At 37.5% G+C, this 23,480-nt stretch overlaps 3 protein-coding genes and 1 pseudogene across 4 annotated transcripts; 2 read left to right on the forward strand and 2 right to left on the reverse strand.

Annotated features, from left to right (window-relative positions):
• The first annotated feature begins 3,619 nt into the window (after positions 1 to 3,619).
• LOC130723202 (endoglucanase 6-like) lies at positions 3,620 to 7,662 on the forward strand (annotated as a pseudogene).
• Positions 7,663 to 11,462: 3,800 nt separating this feature from the next.
• Positions 11,463 to 14,452, forward strand: LOC130726427 (uncharacterized). Of its 2 annotated transcripts, XM_057577689.1 has the most exons (6): positions 11,463 to 11,639; positions 12,052 to 12,257; positions 12,584 to 12,651; positions 12,744 to 12,861; positions 12,977 to 13,129; positions 14,103 to 14,452. In XM_057577689.1, exons 3-6 carry the CDS (start codon positions 12,644 to 12,646, stop codon positions 14,310 to 14,312), a joined length of 489 nt encoding a protein of 162 aa, XP_057433672.1. In that variant the 5' UTR covers positions 11,463 to 11,639; positions 12,052 to 12,257; positions 12,584 to 12,643; the 3' UTR covers positions 14,313 to 14,452. The 2 variants fall into 2 exon arrangements, with proteins under 2 accessions (XP_057433672.1, XP_057433671.1); XM_057577688.1 differs by lacking the exon at positions 12,052 to 12,257.
• A 3,093-nt stretch (positions 14,453 to 17,545) lies between these two features.
• Positions 17,546 to 17,984, reverse strand: LOC130724522 (probable calcium-binding protein CML18). The gene has a single exon (XM_057575763.1). The coding sequence runs from the start codon at positions 17,974 to 17,976 to the stop codon at positions 17,557 to 17,559; it is 420 nt and encodes a 139-aa protein (XP_057431746.1). The 5' UTR covers positions 17,977 to 17,984; the 3' UTR covers positions 17,546 to 17,556.
• Positions 17,985 to 21,188: 3,204 nt separating this feature from the next.
• Positions 21,189 to 22,057, reverse strand: LOC130726414 (calcium-binding protein CML24-like). The gene has a single exon (XM_057577671.1). The coding sequence runs from the start codon at positions 21,811 to 21,813 to the stop codon at positions 21,394 to 21,396; it is 420 nt and encodes a 139-aa protein (XP_057433654.1). The 5' UTR covers positions 21,814 to 22,057; the 3' UTR covers positions 21,189 to 21,393.
• Positions 22,058 to 23,480: the final 1,423 nt, after the last annotated feature.

Raw genomic sequence — 23,480 nt, forward strand, 5'->3', positions numbered from 1 at the left:
TTGAAATTCTGTCGCCGGAACCTATCTTAGAATTCACAGAGGAAGGCACAGGAAAAATCAGAATCGCGAAATTTTCATTTTTCCGCATTTTCCATTAACAATAAATAGCTTGAAAAAAAACCAAAAAAAACCTCACCACCATTAACATCAAACCCGCGAGCTTGGAGGAGAAGGAGGGAGAAAATATTTTCGCTGTTTCTTGCCTGATCGCTGCACCGTTTGTTGCTACTCGAAGACCTCGAGGTATAGATGTTATTCCTAACTTCTGATCGTCAATTCTGTCGCTTTTCTCTATGTCTTTCTCTGCTCAAAGTTTTGAGCTTTTTGTAAAACTGTCCAAATAACTTGATTTCTCTGTCTAAACTTATTCCCTGCATGCCCAAGATCATGTTTAGCGGATTACATTTCGCCGAATCTCGCCGAATTGCTGCCGAGTTTCAATTCTGCTTGAAAAACCCATTTTTGACCAAAGCTTCGTCCTTTAGACTTAAAACTCTCGACTGAGCTTAGCGCGCTAGTAGTATTAGTTGTCATAAACGTCGTTGGTGACGTCCCCATCGAATTTATTTTTCGAAATTCCAATTTTGAAATTCCGAGCTAAAAACACTGACCAAAATACCCCTGCGACAGTTTTCGATCCGATAATTTTTCCGAGCTTTAATTCGCCTTAGTTACGACTAATGATAACCTAGGAACCAAGTTTGATCGAAGAAAAAGCGGCGAACACAATTGCATGTGTGTGGCCGAGAGCACCCTTTAGAGGGGGGAGGAAATTTCTCTTTTTCGAAAACTTGTCTTATCGCGTTAGATGATCGTACTTCGGAGTTTATGATGCTTCGTGTAACCTTAGTAATTATTGTTTGTTGAGTTTCTGACTGATTGTGATTGAATTCTGTGGTTTTCGCTCAAAGGTTCAATTGTGGAAACTTTGGGGTTGACTGAACAAGCTTGTGAGGGAGACCTGCACCGCGAGACTGGAACAACTCGAGGTTAGGGGAACTTACTTACTAGCTATTGTATTGTAGGTGTCGATAAATTCGACTTGAATATTGTTTGATATTGAATATTGCTTGGATATTGTTTATCGCTTGAAATTGGAAAATGTTTTCTGGAGGCTTCGGCCGAGTAAAACTTATATGAGACGTGTGTCTCCGTTTTCTGAGAGGTTTCGGCCGTTTACTGGTTTCCGTCTTATGATTTCCGCACTGAATTATTGTTATATTGATATTGTTATTGAACTGAGCTATATGCCATTATTTCTGCTGAGTTTATGATGTTTTGCATATGCTCTATTGAATTGTACTGATTTGAGATAGTACTTGATTATATGATTTCGGAGTGTGGGAAAACGTGATGTTATGCATTGCTAATGACGAGATTTGGGAAATGTTAGGCAGGCTCTAACCTGAGGTCTAAGCCATTGCCATTTTAGGATCGAGACCTTCTCGGGAATTATTTGGGTTTATTGGGATCTTTCGACTTATAGAGTTTTGAAACAAACGAAACCAGAACTTGATTTGTAAATGAAATTCATAATACACTAATCAAAGATTGAACACTTTTAAATAATGATGATAACCTCTTGGAAAAGACTTAGGATGTGAAAATGGTTTGGAAAACGGGAAGGGTCGACAATCTAAGTGTGAGGAAAACCTTGAGTGTGATAACACATTTTGCTTCTTTAGCGGTTTATCTAGCCATCCAAAGGATGAGCCAGGGATGATTGGAAAGTCCCCAAGTGCGAGTGCACCATCTTTGCTCATTGAGCAGCCTTTCGGCCATCGAGCTGATGAGCTTGAGTAAATTGAAAAGTCACTTAGTGCGAGCAGCATTCCCTTTGTTCGTTGAACAACTCATTTGGCCATCGAGCTGGTGAGCCAAAGTAACTTGAAAAGTCACTGAGTGCCAGATGCATTCTTTTCGTCGTTGAGCAGTTTGGTTGGCCATCGAGGCGGTGAGCCAAAGTGACTAGGAAAGTTACCAAGTGCGACTAGCACTCCTTGTTTACCTTAGGGTATTGTAGAGACAATGTACTCTAGCTAGACACGCGTACCTTGGTGAGGACGTTTCTTTGTTTGGCTAACCATATTGCTTTCATGCATACATTTCTTGAAAAGTGTGCTGCTTTCCGAAGGACGATCTCAGATCGGACTTCACAAGAGCGTGCTGCTTCATAAAAGCGAGGTGCTTTAGCGGAGCTAGATGCTTGGCTTGTCCCATCCATCGACATGGTGACATTTTATCCGGATCATCTTTTGAGCATGACATTGCATTGGCACGCCATACACCTAACTATATTTGTTGATGTGTTGAAGATCCAATTGTCATTTGTAATTTATGTTGATAAACATCGTTATATATCTTGATGATTTTATGTTGATAAATATGCTATGTATATACCCTAGGGTAGGCAATAGATAAGTTATATGTATATATACAACATATATATATACCCCCTTATTCTTCTCATGTTGTTTGTATTATCTATTATATTTTGTGAGTTGACCATCGCGCCTTGGCTTTGTTTGTATGTCTGTGTTTCAGCGGTCGGCCTGCTGCCAGACGCTCAACAACTGTTTCGTGATGCTTCGTCATTCGGGGAGGACCCGGAGCGAAATGACTACTACTGAGCCTTCGACGTGGACTCGGACTGAATGCATGGTCGATGATGGAAGTATAGGGTATGGGTGTTTAGAGCCTGCTAAGGTTGGGTGTTAGTGTCATAGCTCTGATGGTCATTTCTTATTTTGGGTTAGGGTAGGTCCCCGACTATTAGCTTTTTGTGTGATTCCCTTCCATGAGGATCACAGGGAGTTGTCGGACGTAGGAAGTCTTTTGGAGGCCGTTTTGGGCAGACTTACTTTCTTGGAGGACTGTATTTATAAAACTTATGACTCTAACTATGGGTCGCACTTATTTGCCTGCGGGCATTACTTTCAGTTACTTGGTGTTACTTTCCGTCACTTGAGGACACTCGTGACGATGTTTTTAGTTACAACGAGGACTGTACTTATATCGTATATTAGTCGTTGTTAATCGCGATTGGATTGAGTCTTTATTTCGACAAGTTATTTTATTTAATTTTATTTAAACAAATCAAAAAAAAAATATTCGCGTTTTTTAGCTTTATTTTCTTTTTGGTTGCTAAAGTGACGCCACCGAAATCGGGGTGTTATAAACCACCACCAATCTCGGCCTCTCTCTCAATCTCTTCCCCTCTCTCTTGATATCTCGTATTGCTGTATTGGCGTGTGAGGAGAATTGAAGGGAAAAACTCTATCTATCTCTCTCTCACGATCATCATCGTCATCACCATATGTGAAGTGCCATATATGAGAGAGAAGAAAATGTAGCAATGACCATTACAACACTTAACTTTTTTGTAACGGATGATGACGACAGGAACCAAAGTCATACTTGTTTTTTACGGGAAAAAAAACTTTGAAAGAACTTATTTTTAAAGCAACTTTGGAAGAACTTGAACCAAATATGTAATCTAATTTTCACTGCATCATCAATATCAAACTAGTTTGATGTCAACAAATATCAAACTAGTTATTTTCAAAACAATATGTCAAACTAGTTAATAATTAAAGAGCTTAAAGAGCCCAAAATTTTTGGGTGCTATCTATAACTTACTAAAGCTAGAGGGAATTGGCCAATGTTCATAAGAGAAAACCCGCAAGAGCCGGATCACAGGTCGGGTTTTGGGTCGGTTTTTCCGGTACCTACATAGGGTCCGAAAATGGTAACCTCCAGGTACAGAGTATCTTCCCTGTAGATTGCAAATCTCCTGTTATCTTCACCTCTTCTCCATTTGCCCCCCCTTTCTCATCTTCTTTCTCTCTCAAAAGACCCGATACAGCTGCAAAGTAGGGTAGGTACGACCAATCTTCCCCTGTAGATTTTCCTGAGATCCTACCAAATCCAAATCTGTAGCTGCTTCTCTCCCCATCCAGCTGATAAATGAAATTGGTAGATCTGTTTCTTTACATATTGTCTGAATCTTTGATGATACACGATTGCTTTGAGGAAGGGGTGCTTTGATGGAGCGGTTGAATGAGAAGGAAAGCTCGCCGGATTGGTTCTTTTCAGCCGTTTTCCTTCAATGTTCTGTGGCTGATTCTCTGTCTCTTTCACAGGTTACAATTAGTTCTCACAGTGTTTTCATTCTAATTAAGATTGTGCACACAACATGTTCGATAGTTTGCTTCATTGAAATTCAATTTGTCAACTGTGTTTTTTTAGCAATGTTGTCTTGGAGCATCATTGAATACGACAAACAAATGGCTTCTAGCGGTGAGCTTGATCACGCCATGGAAGCTGTGAAATGGGGTACTGATTACTTCATCAAAGCTCACCCTGAACCCAATGTTCTCTACGGAGAGGTACCTAACCTTATCTCCTGTTTTTACTCTGTTTTGAACCTTTTCTTTCTACTACTATTTTTTTAATAGAAATATTATTTATTATTTATTTATAGATTTGTGGCTTTTCGTTTTTCAATGTTGAAGTTGAATTTTTTATTTTGATGTTGTTGTTGGATAATTTTATGAATAAAGAATGTTGTTGATGTGTGGTTTTTGACTTTAGGTAGGAGACGGGAACACTGACCATTACTGTTGGCAAAGGCCAGAGGACATGACCACAGATCGCCGCGCTTACAGGATCGATCCAAGTAGTCCCGGGTCGAATCTCGCCGGAGAAACTGCCGCCGCGTCCATTGTTTTCTGCCATATTCTAGCGAACTCCTCCGCCATGCCTACCAGGTTTCATTTTACACTCCTCAACTCTGTTTTTTTCATTAAATTATTTTGATTTGTTAATAAAGTGTGAAATTAAAATAAGGTTAAAATCAGTATACTATTACTATGAACAAATATGAGTAGTGATTTTGAGCTGTGCATGCTAGCAAAGTGGTTGAAGTTAGTACGCAGTTACACTTTTATTGCTCTTTTGTGTGAGTAAGTGATCGGTAGCTCCTCCACGGATTTCATATCTCCCTCTCCTCAATTATTTTGCTGATAAATGAAATTGGTGGATATGTTTCTTTACATATTGTCTGAATCTTTGGTGATACACGATTGCTTTTAGGAGGTTCTTTTCAGCCATTTTTTCTTCAATGTTCTGTGGTTGATTCTCTGTCTCTTTCACATGTTACAATTAGTACTCACAATGTTTTCATTCTAATTAAGATTGTGCACACAACATGTTCGATAGTTTGCTTCACTGAAATTCAATTTGTCAACTGTGTTTTTTTTTTCCTTTCAGGGATCAAATCGTGTTTTCATTCATCACTCTTCACTCAAAATGAGCTAAGAAAGTATTGTACTCATTTCTATAGCTTCATTTGAACTTGGTGCAGGAAGGGCATTCATTCATCCAATTGTTTTATTTTGTTTTCAGGGGGCAGAGGAAAAGAATGAAGAGGTAAGTGCCAGTGAGGTATCCAAGTCTAGGAAACGACATGTAAAACATGTGAATCCTGATCCACATGGGGATGAGCAAATGGAGGGAAATTACTTGAGGTTCTCCATGAGATTCTCCTAAATACATCTTGGATTGCTATTGTTTCTTTTAGAGTAGCGTTTCTTATCTTAGGCCTGCAATATATGCACAATTTATTTGTTAACCTTTTTCTCTCCTTGGCTTTTAATTTCAGTTTTAATGGTAAGAACATGCTGCATCTTTTATCAGATATTGTTGACATAGACATATTATGATGTGGACATCTGATACTAATTAGATTCAAATTTTTTAACACTTGCTGCAGATAAAAATTGATTTGGAAATATTTCAAGAATGGTTATCTTGTGAAAAGCCCAAATGGTACTCTGTGGAATACCCAAGTGTTTAGGTGGGGAGGAAAGATTTTTTGTTGCTCTCTACTATCACAAAGCTTTTAAAGGAGTTCATAAAAAGACTGTCGCATGAGACAAATGGTCTATATTTCAGGTGGGTTTTGATAAACACAAGAATGGTATTTTCTATTTTGAGCAAAGCTTCAGTGTTTTTTAAATCACGTGTGGTATTGACTTTATGATCTTTAGTTTTCAAGTTCTTGATTGCCTTTTGAAATGGGATGTATTTAATTTAACCTATTTGCAATATAATAAGAATGATAATAAATTTCTTTGTCGCTTACACTTGTGATTCACGACATAAGATTTGAGAAGGAAAGGGTGCAATGTGACTACACTAGCTCATGGTCCATTCTTTTTCCTTCCAAATCCCAATTAATAAACAAGTTTTTTTTTTTCTTTTCCATTTGGTAATGGATTCAATGGACTGAATGGAGGTTGTTACTGGCACTGTTAAATTAACATGTTGGGACAATCCATATGTACCACACACTCATAAAGGAACTCTTAAAGTAAGAAGCATCACAAAAGCTGAAATTAAGAAAAAGGAGAAGAAAATCTATGGTACACCTGGCTTATGTGTTGTTTTTTGCATCCTTCTTTAATATGTTGTGCTTTTCTTTTCATTAATTCCATTTGGGACTAGAACCTAGCATAATTACTGAGTTTTCCTTTCTTGGTCCTTTTATATAAAGCCCCTCAGGTTTGCAGCCCTTGAATTTAGGATAGTGTTTTTAATTAGTTAAATGTTACCACTCTAGCTACCCCATTAGTCAAAAAAAGCAAATGTTGTTGAATCTACCTTTATGTTCTTCAGGTCTGTAGAGAAACTAAAAGTGGCCCAATTCAGTCTTTAGTGTAAGTTTCTTTCCCTTTAATATGAGGATGATTGGAGAAACTACAGACTTTTCAAGGGAAGGTGGTGCATAGAAGGAAATTGGGAACGTGGCAATGTTGAACATGTTGCTTGGTTATATTTGCCTAAGATTATTGAGAATCTGATTGGAACAGGTGGGAATGTAAGCAATGCAGTGGACAAAGCTTGATGATGGAGATCTACTAAGAAATAGATTTGCCAAGTAGAAAAATCAACAAAGAGTGATTATGGAAGTTACTCGAAATTAGTTCAAAGGGCAACATGAGTAATTACAAACCCTTCTACCCACCTGCTCCTTTTCCAGACAAAGCATGCATGTGAATATGTGATATGCTTAGTATAGATTCATGAAATTAGATAAAATAAGATAGAATCAGTCATTGATTTTGTACATGTTAAAGTTCACTAAACTTGGAAACTACAGTTTAAAATTGTGATGTAAAAACACCATTTGTTTTCAATGTGAAGTTGTGCATTCTGGAAATGATAAAAGTATAGTTATTGGTTGTCTTCTGTGTGTTACTTTTTAATAAAATTTAAGATGCATATAATTTTTTATTTTCAAATTGTTTGATATCCTGTTAATAATGTTATGAGAACAGTGACTTTGTTGAACAAGATTTATGCTGAGCATATTAATCAAATGAGTTCAGTTAGTTATTAGTTTTGAATATATTGTTTTTGTGATGATTGAAGGTGATATTTTGATGCTATATTTTCATCTATGCAGCATACTTTTATGATCAGCATATTTTCTTCCTTCTGTAACTTCTACAATCAACAATGGTGATGGTTTCACTCTTGCTGCAGCTCATTGTCTTTTTGGGCAGCCTTGGAGTTCTGTCTGCTGAAAATTATCTGACACCAAGTGAATGATTTTATCGGTTTGCTTCTAAGAAAAATTTAATACGCCTTCTGTTGTAATGCTCACTGACTTGATATTAGTACTGAGTTCAAAGTGTGTGGCAATTTGCTTTTGTTTAGTATGGATCTGTAAATCTTCCTGGAACGTGATGGATCAAGCGGAGAAGCAACAGTGTGGCTGCACATAGGCTTGCATGTCTAGACAGCAGAGAACTGAAAATGGTGCATGAGCTATGGTGTTTGCGAGGATACAATGCTAATTTGCATAGTTTAGGTTTTATTATTAATTTTTCAAATTACATTGATGATATGATACTTTGTACTCTTGAGTTTTTGGTCAAGATTTGAGAATCAATTGCACTTTATATTATGTACGTATCAAACAGTTTGGAATGTGAGCAGGTATGTGGAGCATAGCAAGATTGAGAATTAAATCGAGTTTAATTTCTGAAGATTTCTATTTTACTGTTATGAAAACTTTTTTATGATTGCCCATGTTAATTTATGAAGTTTGTAGAAACTTCACATGAATACTACATAACTATGTTAATACTATATTTTTACTGTTCTCCTTACACTAATTTCATATTTCTTTATCGTTCTTCCTCTTTTTCTATTTTGTAGAAGTTTTTCCTAAGATTGATTGTCTATGATGGTGTTGGTTTGATGTGATTAATCAAGGCTTAAATACTCTAAAGGTCCCTGTAATTGTAAAGGGAATCAAACCTGGTCCTTATAAAATTTTTGCATCAAATGTAGTCCCTAAAATATTTTTTTTAATTCAATTGGCTCCAAAGTGTGTCTATTGCTTATGTGTCAATTTTTTTCCCACTAAGCAATTCCACGTGACTTTTTTCATTTTTTTTAAATAATTAAATATTTTAAATAATTTTAAATCCTTCATATCAACATCTTCATCTTCCACTTTTATATCAGAGGGACCCTTTGCTTGCACTACTGCCCGAGTTGGAGAAGAGAGTGGGTTTTCAGATTGGGTTTTCATGGCTAGATCTAAACGAGAGCGAAACCGAGCCCAGCAGATCCAAGCCACTGCCATGCCTGTGTCGTAGATCTCACTGTCAAACCACCAGGGTCATCGTTGGGGTCGTATTCCACCACCATTGCCTCAGGCCGTTCCAGCCACCATCCTTGCCTCAATCTCTCCCTCATATGGGTTTGTCTGTGTCTCTGTCCTTTTCACTCATGGAATTTCTTCGAAGGAGAAGAATCAGATGTGGTGGAAGAAATTAATCTGAGTTTTGAATGAAGTTGATTTTTGTAAAAAAAAAATTCTAATTTTATGAACTGAATTTGCAGCACTGTGGTGCTTTGATGGGTGCGAAAGGCAAATCTATTTTATGGGATGTAATTGCAAACAGATTCATTACGACATGAGGATTTTGGCATTTTGCTCGACCCAATCTTTTGGGGTTTTTCCTGCTGATCGTAGGCTTGCCTCCATCTAGAAAATTCTGATCAGATAGTTGGGCAAGTCAAGTTTGTGTGGGGTTCAATCTAGAATTCTAAATCTGATTGTATTGCTTTCATTTTGTGTTATGCATTAGCACTTAGACAAAATTCTCAATTAATTAGGGCTTAATTGGGGCTGAGATGATAATATTAGGGATTATTTTTTATTTTCAATTTAATTGGCTTTAAAAAAATGAAAAAAGCCACGTGGAATTGTTTAGTGGGAAAAAAATTGACACATAAGCAATAGACACACTTTGGAGCCAATTGAATTAAAAAAATATTTTAGGGACTAAATTTGATGCAAAAATTTTATAAGGACCAGGTTTGATTCCCTTTACAATTACAGGATCTTTGGAGTATTTAAGCCGATTAATCAATTATAATTCTCTGCACTCTCCACTGTTGTTAGAATTAAGTGATGGTTTCCACAACTTAAGTGAGAACCATACAAATTTTGTGAAGCTTTATAATTGTATAAGAAGCTGTACAATGGTCCTAATGTTACCCTATGAATACTCTTGATCTTAGTTTAACAAAAATTATAAGGGATTGTCGACAAAAATTATAAGAAACTAGCTAGAACCTTAGGCGGATGCCATCCAAGGGCGTGTATAGAACCTTAGGCAGATGCCATTGTGGAGACTTCCCAGATTACCATCCAAGGGCGTGTTATTCTTTCCAAATTACCATCCAATTGGCACATCTTCTCACTTCTATATATATGGTGCCCCTGAAGTTGCTATGTTCATGTTTTTGAAGTTTAAAATTATCGGTTTCAATCAAGTTGTAGCAGCAACATGTGTTTGATTTGTATCATGGACAATGAAGGCCAGGTTGAGCCGGAAGGAGAGTTCATATGGTATATTGTTCTTACTTCTGCACTCACCACTAGAGACCAAACATTGGTAATAGTTTGTTCGCATTCTTTTCTATGTTTATAACAAATCTAATTATGCCCTTAGTGAGTATTTTTTATTTTTTGTAGCATATTCATGCTGGTGTTGTTGTTACTCAGCATCTCCAGTACGGTCATGAATCAGTAAACATGATATTGCCTGATGGGGCTATAGAGGAATGGACAATCAAATGGACCAGAAAGGCCTCGGTAGGGTGTTTTTGGTGACGACTGGTATCAATTCTGGAGGGCGGGCGCAGAGATTTCACGTTGGGGATGAATTGCATTTTTTATAATGCCAGATAACACTACCTTTAAAGTTGAATTCCATCGAACCTAAATCGTGGTGTGCTCAAGTGTTCCATGCTGAAGTCGTGCAATTTATTTTCAGTTCGTGTACTCAGTTTTGACCAGCTAGATCTGATTTTGCGTCTCCTTCAGACCTCTTTGCCCGGATTTAAATATTAATTAAATCTAATTTTAAATTATATTGTCATAAATATTAAGTAAATAATTTTTAGTTGGAGCATTGATTTAATTTTAAATTTTAAAAATAAATAATATAAATATGAGGTACGTTTGGATCCGAGAAATAATATAAAATAATGAATCATTGTTGGATTCAATTAATCGCAATTTTTCAACGAAATCAATGATTTAGAACCCGTGCATCGCACGGGTATAATCACTTAGGGGTGAACATGGGTCGGGTAAATCCAATGAACCCGTCCAACCCAATCCGATCCAATAGAAAAAATGCGGGTTGGATCGGGCAATCGGGTTAGCCGGATGGATTTTACTACAACCCAACCAAGTTCGGATCGGATTTCGGATTCAGTTCAAATCCATCCAACCCACCCCAGAATCCATACATATAATAATAATTTTTATAATTTTACTCATACTTGAAGTGCTAGTGTCGGAGTGATGACTTTTTGAAACTTTGAGACTTAAGTATTTGTAATTATTTGTCATATTTGAACTTAGAGTATTTGTTCGTAGTTATTTGTTACATGTTTATATATAGTTATTTAGCATGTTGGAGACATCTAAGTTCTAAGTGTCATGACATGACATTTAGTGTTGTTTTTCACTTTTTAGATACTATTTATATTAGATTGTTTCATGTCATTTGGTAATGAAGTTTTATGTTTTCATGATATTTGGCTATATGTCATTTATGTGGTATTATTTCTATAACTTTTTGTGTCTTTTTCATGCTATTTAGTATTATAACATATTTAATACTTTTTATAACTTTTTCTGAATTTATAATAATTTTTGCAAGATTTTTTAATATTTCAGATATATTATTATTTTAATATAGTGACCCAATAAATTCATCCAACCCAATCCAAACTTCGTCGGGTTGGTTCGGATCGGGTCTGAAGAAGAAATTCGTGAAATCCAACCCAACCAATTTTGATCGGTTCGGATTTTATTTTGACCAAAATCCATCCAATCCAACCCATTGCACAATCACTAGTTTAAAAGAAGACAACAATAGCACCTATCTTTGCGGACGCGGTCGTGCTTCTGAAGTCTGAACTCCCAACCGGCGAGAACTCATCATCTTTCCGGCGAATCTCCGGTGACAACTCGCAATCGCACCCCTTGCGTCGCTACCTCCTGCAATCCCACCTTGTCCCAAAACCTTTTCTTCGCATGAGTAAGATGCTACTGAATTTGACCCTTATCATTGTTGAGCAAAAATATCATATTTTTTAACTGAATTTGGGACTTGATATAAATCTTGTGGTTGAGACTCATCATTTATTGTTTTAGATTGTTAATTTTCTGCTATATACTTGCTTGACACACATTCAATTTTTGAAATTTTTTCTTCCATAAGTGGAAAATTATCTTTATCTCTATTTGTTAAAGTTGCTACTTAACCAAGGAGAGGTGAGTAGTTAATCAAATCTATTGTGCCTTTTCATTGTAGTTGACTTGAAATGGTGCAAACTGCAATGCCTCATATGTGTACTGGGATTTTGTTTGCATAGCTTGTAATATGATTTGATTTTTTAGTTTTTCAATTTCTTATGGTTCTTAGTGTTTATTTTTATATATTGTTATAGATTTTATATATATGAGGAGTGCTAGCAAGTAGCAACAACGCACTCTTTTAAAGACACACTCCAACACACTTCTTGTTCAAAGACACTCTTAAATAAGTTGTCCAAAAATTGAAAAAGAAAGTGGAGAACACAGGGTGGGGTGGGGCAGTTTCCATTGCCATGCCTAATTATTTCGTCCGCTAGAGGCTGCTACCGCCATGTGGAAGGTAATACTTGCTCCCCCCACCCTCTATCTCAGGTTTCTTTTCTTTTAAATCTGAATGGGTTGTGTTTCACTTTGATGAGTAGTCCAGGAAGTCTATTGCTTCTTCACGGTGGAGATTTTATTTTCTGTTTAGATACTGGAATTATATGCATTATTTTAGTTTTCAAAGGTTGCTATTTGCTTAATAGGGGGGCACAATTTTATTGTCTCTTATTTCAATTTTTTATCAATCAGTTTAAATTGTATCAGCAGTTTGGTTTGTTGTATTTTACGAAAATTCAGTTCTGTAATTATGTTACTGTTTTTTATGTATTTGATTTGTTGCAGAAGTGAAGCGGAAGCTTTGTTAGCATAGTTACTGTCTTTGCTGTCTTTGGTTTCTCAAAGATGAAAATGTATGCCTCTGCCTTTTTTGTTTTGTTTCGAAATTAGTACATAGATATTCCTCTCCAATAGGATATGATTGACATTACTAATTTTTTCATAGCTTAGAGGCAAATGCTGGTGCGCTCACAAATTTTGAGGTCCTTGATTTCTTACGAGGAAAAGGTGCCTCAAAAGATCCAACACGGGTTATTGCCAAAGTAGCACAGTCCGAATACAAGGTTAGGTTTGTTATTCTGCTGAGATGATAAATAACCCATTTTGTTGGTAATTTCTAATATTTGGATAATACTTTTTAAGTTTTATTTGTAGATGACAATGATGCATCTCTAACAGGTTTATGATTATTTGGTTAATACTGCTGCATCTAATCAAACAAGGGAGAGCATCAATGAGTTCATGGCAAGCGTTAAAAAGCATGACCTGGCAAAAGCTGAGGTTCTTAATATAATAAACATCAGGCCAGCTGCTGCTGTTGAAATGTTCCCTGTAAGTATCAAAATTATGCTTCCACATTTATTTTATACTTGAGTATTCTTCTGGAAATTATCTTAGCTATGCTTTTTTTAGCTGGGCCTGGACCTACATTTTCTGCAATATGTTTTATCTGTTATTTGTCCTCAGTTTTAAAGTATTGGGTTTGTATCTGTGTCGTAAACTATTTAGCAGTGGCATATAAGCAACATAAATTTTCTCATAATGAATAGGTATTATAGTTTAATTCCTGTCTTAGAAATACCACAAAACGATGAAAGCCTTTTTCTCACGGCTCATCATGTGATACACTACTACCATAACTCAAACAGAGGACAACTCCTGTTTTTTAACAACAAAAAATTACGTAGCTCTGATTTTGTTAAAATATAATTTAGTAATGTAAAAGAAACTGTTTTAGGTTGGATCGACAAGTTTAGAAACATGATACCTGCATTTCTAGTTACTTTTAAGGTGGAAAAGAAAAAGTATCTGGTTATACCTTAATCCCCATAGTTCGGAGCATAGTTAGTTAATTTAAGGAGTGGTTAGAGAGAGAGAGAGAGAGAGAGAGAGAGAAGGATCATTTTTTACTAGTTTCTAGGTTGGTCTCTTTTTTTTTAAGCCCGAAGGAATTTGCTCACATTTCTTTGATCAACTGTACAAAATGTGGTATCAAACTTCAAAGGTATCAAGAAATATAGCCAGCACTAAAGGGTTAGGCCATTGGGGATAATGACTGAATATTGTCCATAATTTATCTGCAAATTCTGCAGTAATTTTGCCTAATTAGTATTGGCGATTTTCTCTGAGAGATTGCCATTGTTAGGGCAATAGGCTGTTGTCTATGTTCTTATTTGTATTCTATGTAAGAATGAGGTCTGTATGACTAGTATTATGCTTTTGAAGATTGTGTTTAATTTAATATTATGTCTCTAGCCTTGCGGAGCTGTAATCATTTTATTTTATTTTAACCTTTATTACACAGATCATAGAGGAGTGTGAGTCCCGTTTTCCAGATGAAGAAGTCACTGAAATAGTAGAGCTGGTGAAGAAAACATTGCCAGCCCCACCTGCCAAAAAGAATGTGGTGGAAAACCCTGAGGGCAATGAAGAAACGGCAACACTAGAACATGAAAATGATACCAAGATGAGTGAAGACCAAAATGAAGGTGGAGAACAAATGGACACAGATTGAGATCCTAATTGAATGTAAAAGACAAATAATCATTACAACAGTGATGAACACGAGACAAGTAATTATTTGGAATAGTTCCTTGATATTTTTCACTGATTATATTCTTCTGTTAGCAGTTCTAATGTATTATCTCATTTTAATTTGGTCTCAACACTGTCTTAATGTATTATGGACTAAATTTATTTTATAATGTTTCAACTTAATAAGAATTAAGTGTGTTTGGATACTAATTAAGTGCAACATGAATAAACTTTCATCATACTCCTTTGTTCACTTTGTCTTAAAGTATGTTCTAATGTTCATTTGCATTGTCAACATACATACAAGCAAATCTCCAGCATTTTAAGAGCTTCTCCAATGGAAGTTGCCCTTATTTTAGCAAATAATGGTGCCAATTCGTTGAACACTGGAGAAAAACTCTTTATTTTTTATGGCGTAATAATATAGTAGAATCACTCGACCAAAAGAGTTTAGTACATCAGATAAAATAAACAAATCAAGTCCTATAGGACCCTCCTTAATATTTTTTTTTTGGTCAAAGACCCTCCTTAATCTAAGTGCAATTAGGAGAGGAGAAAGCTAGTTTAGCAAGAATTTGCAGCCTTGTTGCGACACCTTCTAATAAAAAAAAGGCTTAAATAAGTTTTTGGTCCCTATCCTTTACAAAATGTTTGGTTTTCGTCCCTCGCCGGAGCAAAGGTGGGTTTTAGTCCCTAACCTTTGCCAAAAGGTTTGGTTTTCATCCTCCGGAGCTCTGGGTCAACGCCGGAGCTCCGGTGGCCCATGTGGCAATGCCACATGGGATTAATGAGCCATGTGTTATTAATTTATTTATTTTTTTAAAAAAAGGAAATTAACTGATTAATTAAAAACCCTTAACTCTGAAAGGAAAAGGAAAGAGCAGAGGTAGATGGTTGTCGCTGCGTGTGGTGCTCAGATAAAAACTTGTACCCAGACTTTTGTTATTATATAGTTATATTTAACATAAGAGTAGAATCTCTAAATTATTTTGATCATCAATAGTTCTCATATGCAAGGGAATGTTCACAATTTTACTAGCCAAAGCAGGATGGAACAGGCTAAAAACAAGTTCCATGTTCCAATCGTGTAAAATTGGAGAAATCAGATCAGCCGCCACACACAGTTGTGTATGTATTCTATCTCCTTGCTGTATGTCTACAACTTACCCCCATCAGGAAGCCAATCATCATCTGCTAACCTTAGTTCCATCCCCAACCTTCCATAAACATCCCAGTTTCATAAACCAACCTGTTTTATGGATACTTGATCACTCTGTACCCGGCACTAGCATCCAAAATTGAGCACCTCCTCCCAAGTAAATCTAGACTCTTGAGAAGCCTCCACCAATTCATAGCCAACAAACTAGTTTATCCCACCTCAACCAGTGGATTTTCCTCTTATTTATATCCCCACGCTTGAAAAAAATTTGCAATAGTGCAGATATTAGGGAATTGATTTTAATGTCACCCACTCACCGCTACTTGTTTTCTCGCCATTCAACTTTACCGCACTTATGTGTGCAGGAATCAATTACACGCCGAACTTATATGTGCGTCACACAAGTTATACATTCCGCACATTAAAAGTGCGAAAGGGAGATGACATGAATATCTAAAGACAACGGCAATGAGGACATAATGTAAAAGGGTATGTTTGAGCCCACATACTTAATCAACGTCTCTTTTCCTCCTATAAATAGAGGTTTCTTGACTAAATTAATTATTTGGGTATTTGATTTACCTCCAATAATGGTAGGAAGATCCAAATATTTGTCATAACTCTCCATTATCTTAATCTCCAAAAGTTGTCTAAACTCATCAATTCGAGTGCTTGGCACATTTTAGCTACAAGAGAATTGACACATGTCAATATTTTTTCCCTAAAGCTTGCTCACAAAGGTGAGCAATAGTAGAACAATACAGACACTTCTTACTAGGAGACGGGTAGCTCACTTGGTGAGTTAAGGGAAATGAAAGGATTTGTAGGGTGAAGGGCCAGAATTCAAACCCTAACCGAAAGAACTAATTTATTAACAGTTAACAACTAACATTCGCCTATAAAAAAAAACCGGGCACTTCTTACCTCATATAAAGCGGATGAACCCATAGACTTCAACAATATTGCAGAGAAAATTTTCCCATAAATGATGAATAAATAAGGAGACAATGGATCCCCAACCGAAGTTGTCCTCTTTGACGGGAGAAACTAGTATAAGGTCGTCCATTCAGCAAAATAGAGAACTTCATTGTAGAGACACATTGCATAATTAAATTCACCCAAGTACTAGAACTCTACAAGAAAGACCACCTCACATGATCATAAGCCTTTAACATTTTTTTTTGATGCTTACAACCAAAGGAAACAGAAAAAACACAAAGAAAAACTACTGCCTAAGCACCACAGACCCCATGGAGTCTGCGATGAGTAAATCCCCCATTCCAGGGAGGGGGTCTGGGAGGAGGAGGAAGCTAACTTCCTGGTTTGCTTCTGCTTTAGCAACAAAATCTGCACAAAAGTTTCCCTCACGCAGAATATGCTCCAAACGCACTCGCCACGGACGATTCAACAGCTGACAAATGTGGGCAATCAGAACAGCAAACACGTGGTACTGAGACGGAGGGTCACGCACCAGATTAATGGCAAGCATGGAATCTGAGAAGCACACTACGTGCCGGTACCCTAGAGTCCAAATAAGCCTTTAACATGTCCAACTTTAAAGTTACCATTCCTTTTTTACTTGTAATATATCATGTCTTAAGATTAGTCGAACTGATCAGCAACAAAATTACGCTCGAAAGAGAGGTGAAGGTGGTGGTAGGAGTGGAATTTGGACTCCACCGGCGATAAATGTTGTGGTATCAAGTGTGAGTAAGCACCACATTGGAAGAAATGAACAACTTTGAGAAGTTTAAGTGAGATGATACATACACTTAATGTCTTAAGATTTTTTGGGAAAAATGTGTGTGTCCAATTCACTTGTGGTTTGCTCTTTAGCGCAATATAAGTGAGATGAGCTAAACATCTGATGCATTACGGTCCAATAGCAGTATCAAAGCCAATAGTTAGTCTACCATGGTGACAACTTCTTCTATTACCACCACACCACATCTAATTATGTCACCCTTAAAGTTGTGAAAATACTAAAATACTTAATAAAAAAACTTTGATCAATTCCCCACCACCCCACTCTCACATTCTCCTTCCTCCTTCCTATTATCTATGACTAGGAGCGACTCATCATCTTCTTGAACTCTTCGAAATTCACATTACCATCACCGTCGGCATCCACGTTTCCGATCATTTTCCGGCAATCACCAAGCGAGCACTTCTCCCCCAATTTCCTCATCACCGAGTGCAGTTCCTTCGCTGAAATCAGCCCGTTCTTGTCCAGCTCATACATCTCAAACGCCTCCCGGATCTCCTTCGAATCTCCGCCGCCGCCGCCGCGGTGAAACTCGCCGAACTCCTTGAGATCAATGTGGCCGTCGCCGTTCCGGTCAAGCTCGGCCATCATGCGGCGGACCTCCTCCGCCGTCGTCTTGGATCCCATCGCCGCCATCAGGTCCTTGAGCTCCGAACATGAGATCTTCCCATCGCCGTTCTTGTCGAACTTTTTGAAGATCTCGCGTACCTCGTTGTCCATGGTGGAGAAGAAGAGAGAGTTCGGTTCTGTTTGGTTGAGTTGGTTTTGCGTGACGCGTGATTTTATAGGAAAAGTGATTGTAAACTCAGGAAAAATCGTTAATTAGGTGACAAGTTAAGGGAATTTTGGGTAGTAATAATGGTAGGCAAACGCGTTGTTGTGCAATTATACGAATATTTGTGGAACGTCAGAGTGTGGGGAAACGGGTAGTTATGCCATACTCAAGATGAGAATTTGGGAAAAAGTTTGATGGGACGAACCGAGGTTCGGACCCTTATTATTTTAGTGGATCGAGACCTTCTCTGGGAGTTACTTGGGATGATGAGATCTTTTAAACTTATAAGATTAGAGATAAACCTAAATGGAAACTATTTTACAAGGAAAATTCATAATACACTAAACAACCTCTGAACCCTTTAAATAATGATAACAATGTCAGATGAAAGCTTAGGGCTTGGATGTTAGTTTTGGAAAATGAGAAGTGTCGCCGAATCCAAGTTTTGGGGAAACTAATAAGTTTCTGAGTGTGTTGGTACTCTTCGCTCGATGAGCAGTTTGTTGTTTGACTATCTAGAGGATAAGTCAGGGAACTATAAGTTTCCAAGTACATTGGTACTCCTTCGCTCTTTGAGCAGTTTATTTAGCTATCCAAAGGATGAGCCGGGAAGCTTCACTGAGGCGTGAGACTTCGTGAAAGCATGGAACTTCACTGAAGCGTGAGACTTCGTGAAAGTGTGCAAATTCACTGAAGCGTGAGACTTCTAGAAAGCAGAAACTTCACTGAGGCGGGAGACCTCGTGGAGACGGGAACCTTCGCTGAAGCGGGAGACTTTGCGGAGGCGTGAAACTTCACTGAAGCGTGAGACTTCATGAAGGTGTGAAACTTCATTGAAGCGGGAGACTTCATGAAGGCGCGAAACTTCACTGAAGCGTGAGACTTTGTGAATGCGTGAAACTTCACTGAAGCGTGAGACTTCGTGAATGTGTGAGATTTCACTGAAGCGTGAGACTTCGTGAAAGCGTAAGACTCCATTGAAGCGTGAGACTTCATGAAAGCGTGAGATTTCATCGTCGTTTACCCTAGGGCAAACGACAGGGAACATTTGTTTAGTTAGACACTTGTGCGTTGGGAGGACGATACATTGTTTGATAAACATTATCACCTAACTTCATATGTTGAGATTTTGATGTTTTGATATTGGTGAACATCGTTATGTTATTTGTTGAATTGTTGAGATATTGAATATTGTGTTGTTACTAGAGATTCGATAACATGTCATGTATATACCTTAGGGTAGGAAATGCAGAACTTATATGTATAGATACAACATATATATATACCTCCTTATTCTTCACATGTTGCTTGTATTATTTATCATATTCTGTGAGTTGACCCTCGCGCCTTGGCTTTGTGTTCATGTTTGTGTTTGGGCGGTCGGCCTGCTGCCAGACGTTCAACAGTTGATTCGTGATGGTTCGTCGTTCGGGGAGGACCCGAAGCGAAATGACTACTACTGAGCCTTCGACGTGGACCCGGACTTCATGCAGGATCGGATGAGGGTCGATGTTAGGGGTGTAGTATATCGGGTGTCGTTGTCATAGCTCTGATTGTCATTTCTTATTTTGGGGCAGGGTAGGTCCCCGACTACTAACTTGTTGTGTGGTTCTCTTCCATGAGGATCACAAGGAGTTTGTCGGACGTAGGAGGTCTTTTGGAGGCCGTTCTGGGCTGACTTACTTTCTTGGAGGACTGTATTTATAAAGGTTATGACTCTGACTATGGGTCGCACTTATTTGCCTACGGGCACCACTTTCAGCTACTTTCCGTCACTTGAGGACACTCGTGACGATGTTTTTAGTTACAGCGAGGGCTGTACTTATATTGTATGTTAGTCGCTGTTAATCGCGATTGGGTTGAGTCTTTATTTCGACAAGTCTTTTTATTTAAACAAAATGAAAAAAGAATATACCTGCTTTTCCGCTTTATTTGATTTTTGGTTACTAAAGTGACGCCACCGAAATCGGGGTGTTACATAATTTACTAACAATTAACAACTAACACTTACATATAAAAAAAATCGGGCACTTCTTACCTCATATAGAGCGGATGAACCCATAGACTTCAACAATATTGCAGAGAAATTTTTCCCACAAATGATGAATAAATAAAGGAGACAGTGGATCCCCAACCGAAGTTGTCCTCTTTGACGGGAGAAACTAGTATAAGGTTGTGCATTCAGCAAAATAGATAACTCCATTGTAGAGACACATTACATAATTAAATTCACCCAAGTACTAGAAAAAGCTGACTTGGAAAAGTGAACTCTACAAGAAAGACCACTTCACACGATCATAAGCCTTCATGTCCAACTTTGAAGTTACCATTCCTTTTATACTTGTAATATACCCTCACTGTCTTAAGATTAGTCGAACTGAATATCAGCAGCAAAATTACGCTCGAAAGAGAGGTGAAAGTGGTGGTAGGAGTGGAATTTGGACTCCACTTAAATGTTGTGGTATCAAGTGTGAGTAAGTACCACATTAGAAGAAATGAACGACTTTGAGAAGTTTAAATGAGATGATACATACACTTAATGTCTTAAGATTTTTTGGGAAAGATGTGTGTGTCTCATTCACTTGTGGTTTGCTCTTTAGCGCAATATAAGTGAGATGGCCTAAACACCTGATTTTTACGGTCCAATAGCGGTGTCAAAGCCAATAATTAGTTTACCATGGTGACGACTACTTCTATTACCACCACGCCACATCTAATTATGTCACCCCCAAAGTTGTGAAAATACTAAAATGCTCTTAATAAAAAAACTCTTATCAATTCCCCACCACCCCACTCTCACATTCTCCTTCCTCCTTCCTATTCTACCGTCATACACCACCCATATCCATCTTCATACTCATCCTCCCTCTTCTCTATTGTGGTTCCTCAAAGTCGTCGCCCAACACAGTATTGCCCGTCGCTGTCGCACATTTCGCTCTTTGTTGACGTCGTCGTTCCGCTCGAAAGTAAGCTTGTCGTCATTTCCAATTCATTTCTATTCTGCAACTAAACGCACTTTAAAGTGTGTTCTTTTGCAGCTACAAACTTGACGGACTTTCAAGTGCGAAAGGAGGACACACTTTGAAAGTGTGAGCGAAGCCAAAATAAAAAAAATTAAGATTTTTTCAAATTTTATGAATTTAAGGGCGAATGGATGTACAATAACAATTTCGTAAATCATATTAATTATAATATAGTAATAATATACTAAATTGATAAATTCTACTGTGCAAAACATTTTTTTTTATAGTTGAAGTGCACAGCAATCAAACTCTTGATGAAATGATCAGATTATTACACTGGAATTCAATAAATAAGCAAGTTAAATCCTTAACTAATAACCATCTACCTACTATCTATGACTAGGAGCGACTCATCATCTTCTTGAACTCTTCGAAATTCACATTTCCATCACCGTCGACATCCACGTTTCCGATCATTTTCCGGCAATCACCAAGCGAGCACTTCTCCCCCAATTTCTTCATCACCGAGTGCAACTCCTTCGCCGAAATCAGCCCGTTCTTGTCCAGATCATACATCTCAAACGCCTCCCGGATCTCCTTCGAATCTCCGCCGCCGCCGCCGCGGTGAAACTCGCCGAACTCCTTCAGATCAATGTGGCCGTCGCCGTTCCGGTCGAGCTCCGCCATCATGCGGCGTACCTCCTCCGCCGTCGTCTTGGATCCCAGCGCCGCCATCAGGTCCTTGAGCTCCGAACACGAGATCTTCCCGTCGCCGTTCCTGTCGAACTTTTTGAAGATCTCGCGTACCTCGTTGTCCATGGCGGAGAAGAAGAAGAAGAAAGGAAGAGAGTTCGGTTCTGTTTGGTTCAGTTGGTTTTGCGTGACGCGTGATTTTATAGGAAAAGTGATTGTAAACTCAGGAAAACGCGTTAATTAGGTGACAAGTTTAAGGGAATTTTGGGTAGTAATAATGGTAGGCAAACGCGGTGTTGTGAACAAAAAGGGAAGGAATCTGGATATTTTCGACCACAAGAATCAAGGACGCGTGTTGTGGTGATAAAGTGCACGAGATATCGGGTTGTAATTGCCACTAGTCACGGTTATGGTTGTGTGAAAACCTTGCTCTCAAAACACACAAAATCATGTTAGGATAATGTTTTGATCTCATGTAAATTTGTTAATATTTGATTTTCATTTATTAATATTTGATTTTAATTTATGTTGGTTTAATTGCACTTTTCGTCCCTGATCTATACCCCTTGTGCAATTTTGGTCCTTTTTATTTAAAACGAGCAATTTTGATACACTAAAAATTAGGATGTGACAATTGGGTCCTTCCGTTAATTCTTCGTCTAAATTGACATATGTGGCATTCATTAATGATGTGTCACTGACACTACTGCCACTAGGATTCAAAATAAGCCTCCAATTAAAAAAAAAGGAATGGGAGGGATTCGTTTTTCTATTTATGTGTTTTGTTTGTTGATTTATGTGTAGTAACCAATGGTTATGAAGAAGAACAAGAAGTGGGGTTTCGAAGAGAATGGTGGGGATCGAAATGATGTATATGACCATGAGGAACAGGTGAGAGTAGGGATTAGCTGATGAAGATGACGATGAAATAGATGAAAAGTTTGTTTTTTTTTTTAATTTTCCCTTTGTGGTGCAAATAGCAATTCCACATCACTTAATATGTCCAGGTCAGCTAACAACGTTAGTAATTTGACGGAGAATCGACGGGAAGGACTCAATTGCCACAAATTAATCTTTGGTGTACCAAAATTGCTCATTTTAAACAAATGAGACCAAAATTGCACAAAGGATATAGATCAGGGACGAAAAGTGCAATTAAGCCATTTATGTTTTGACATATTAACCGTGCACACATATTTAATCTTATTTATTTTATAAAATAGTTTCATTTTAATGTTTAATATTAATAAAATGTGGTGAGTAAAGAGGAGTAAAGTCTTCAAATGATAGCTCAAGTGGTAAAGAGGTAAGGGACATGTGTGTTGGGTGAGGAGGTTCAGGGGTCAATCCCTTGTGACATAATTTATTTTTCTGATGTAAGAAAAAAGTAATGCAGAATACAAATACAAGCGCTTGTAAAAAAAAAAACACAAATTACTTTCAAAAAAATAAAAAGTACAATTTTAGTACCCCATCATTTATCATGAACGAGGAAGAATACGAGAGAGATGATTAGAAAAGAGTAACAGGTGAATATCTTTAACAAACATGAAATCATGCCTTATTTTTTAAAATATGCATTCTTGCAATATGACCCACAAGCTCACAATATATTTGCATTGTCTACTCTCACATGCAAAGATACATGGATTTTTTTTCTTCCTTTCTTTCTCATTTTCTTCTATTTTTTAACTCTTTCTTGAAAGGTTTATTGTGTGTTTGGAAAATTTAAATGAATTCACATTTAGGTGTGACTCACATTTAGTAGAAGTAATAAATAAATTTTTTTTTTG

This window comes from Lotus japonicus, chromosome 6 (genome assembly GCF_012489685.1).
Source record: "Lotus japonicus ecotype B-129 chromosome 6, LjGifu_v1.2".
Classification (NCBI taxonomy): Eukaryota; Viridiplantae; Streptophyta; class Magnoliopsida; order Fabales; family Fabaceae; genus Lotus; species Lotus japonicus.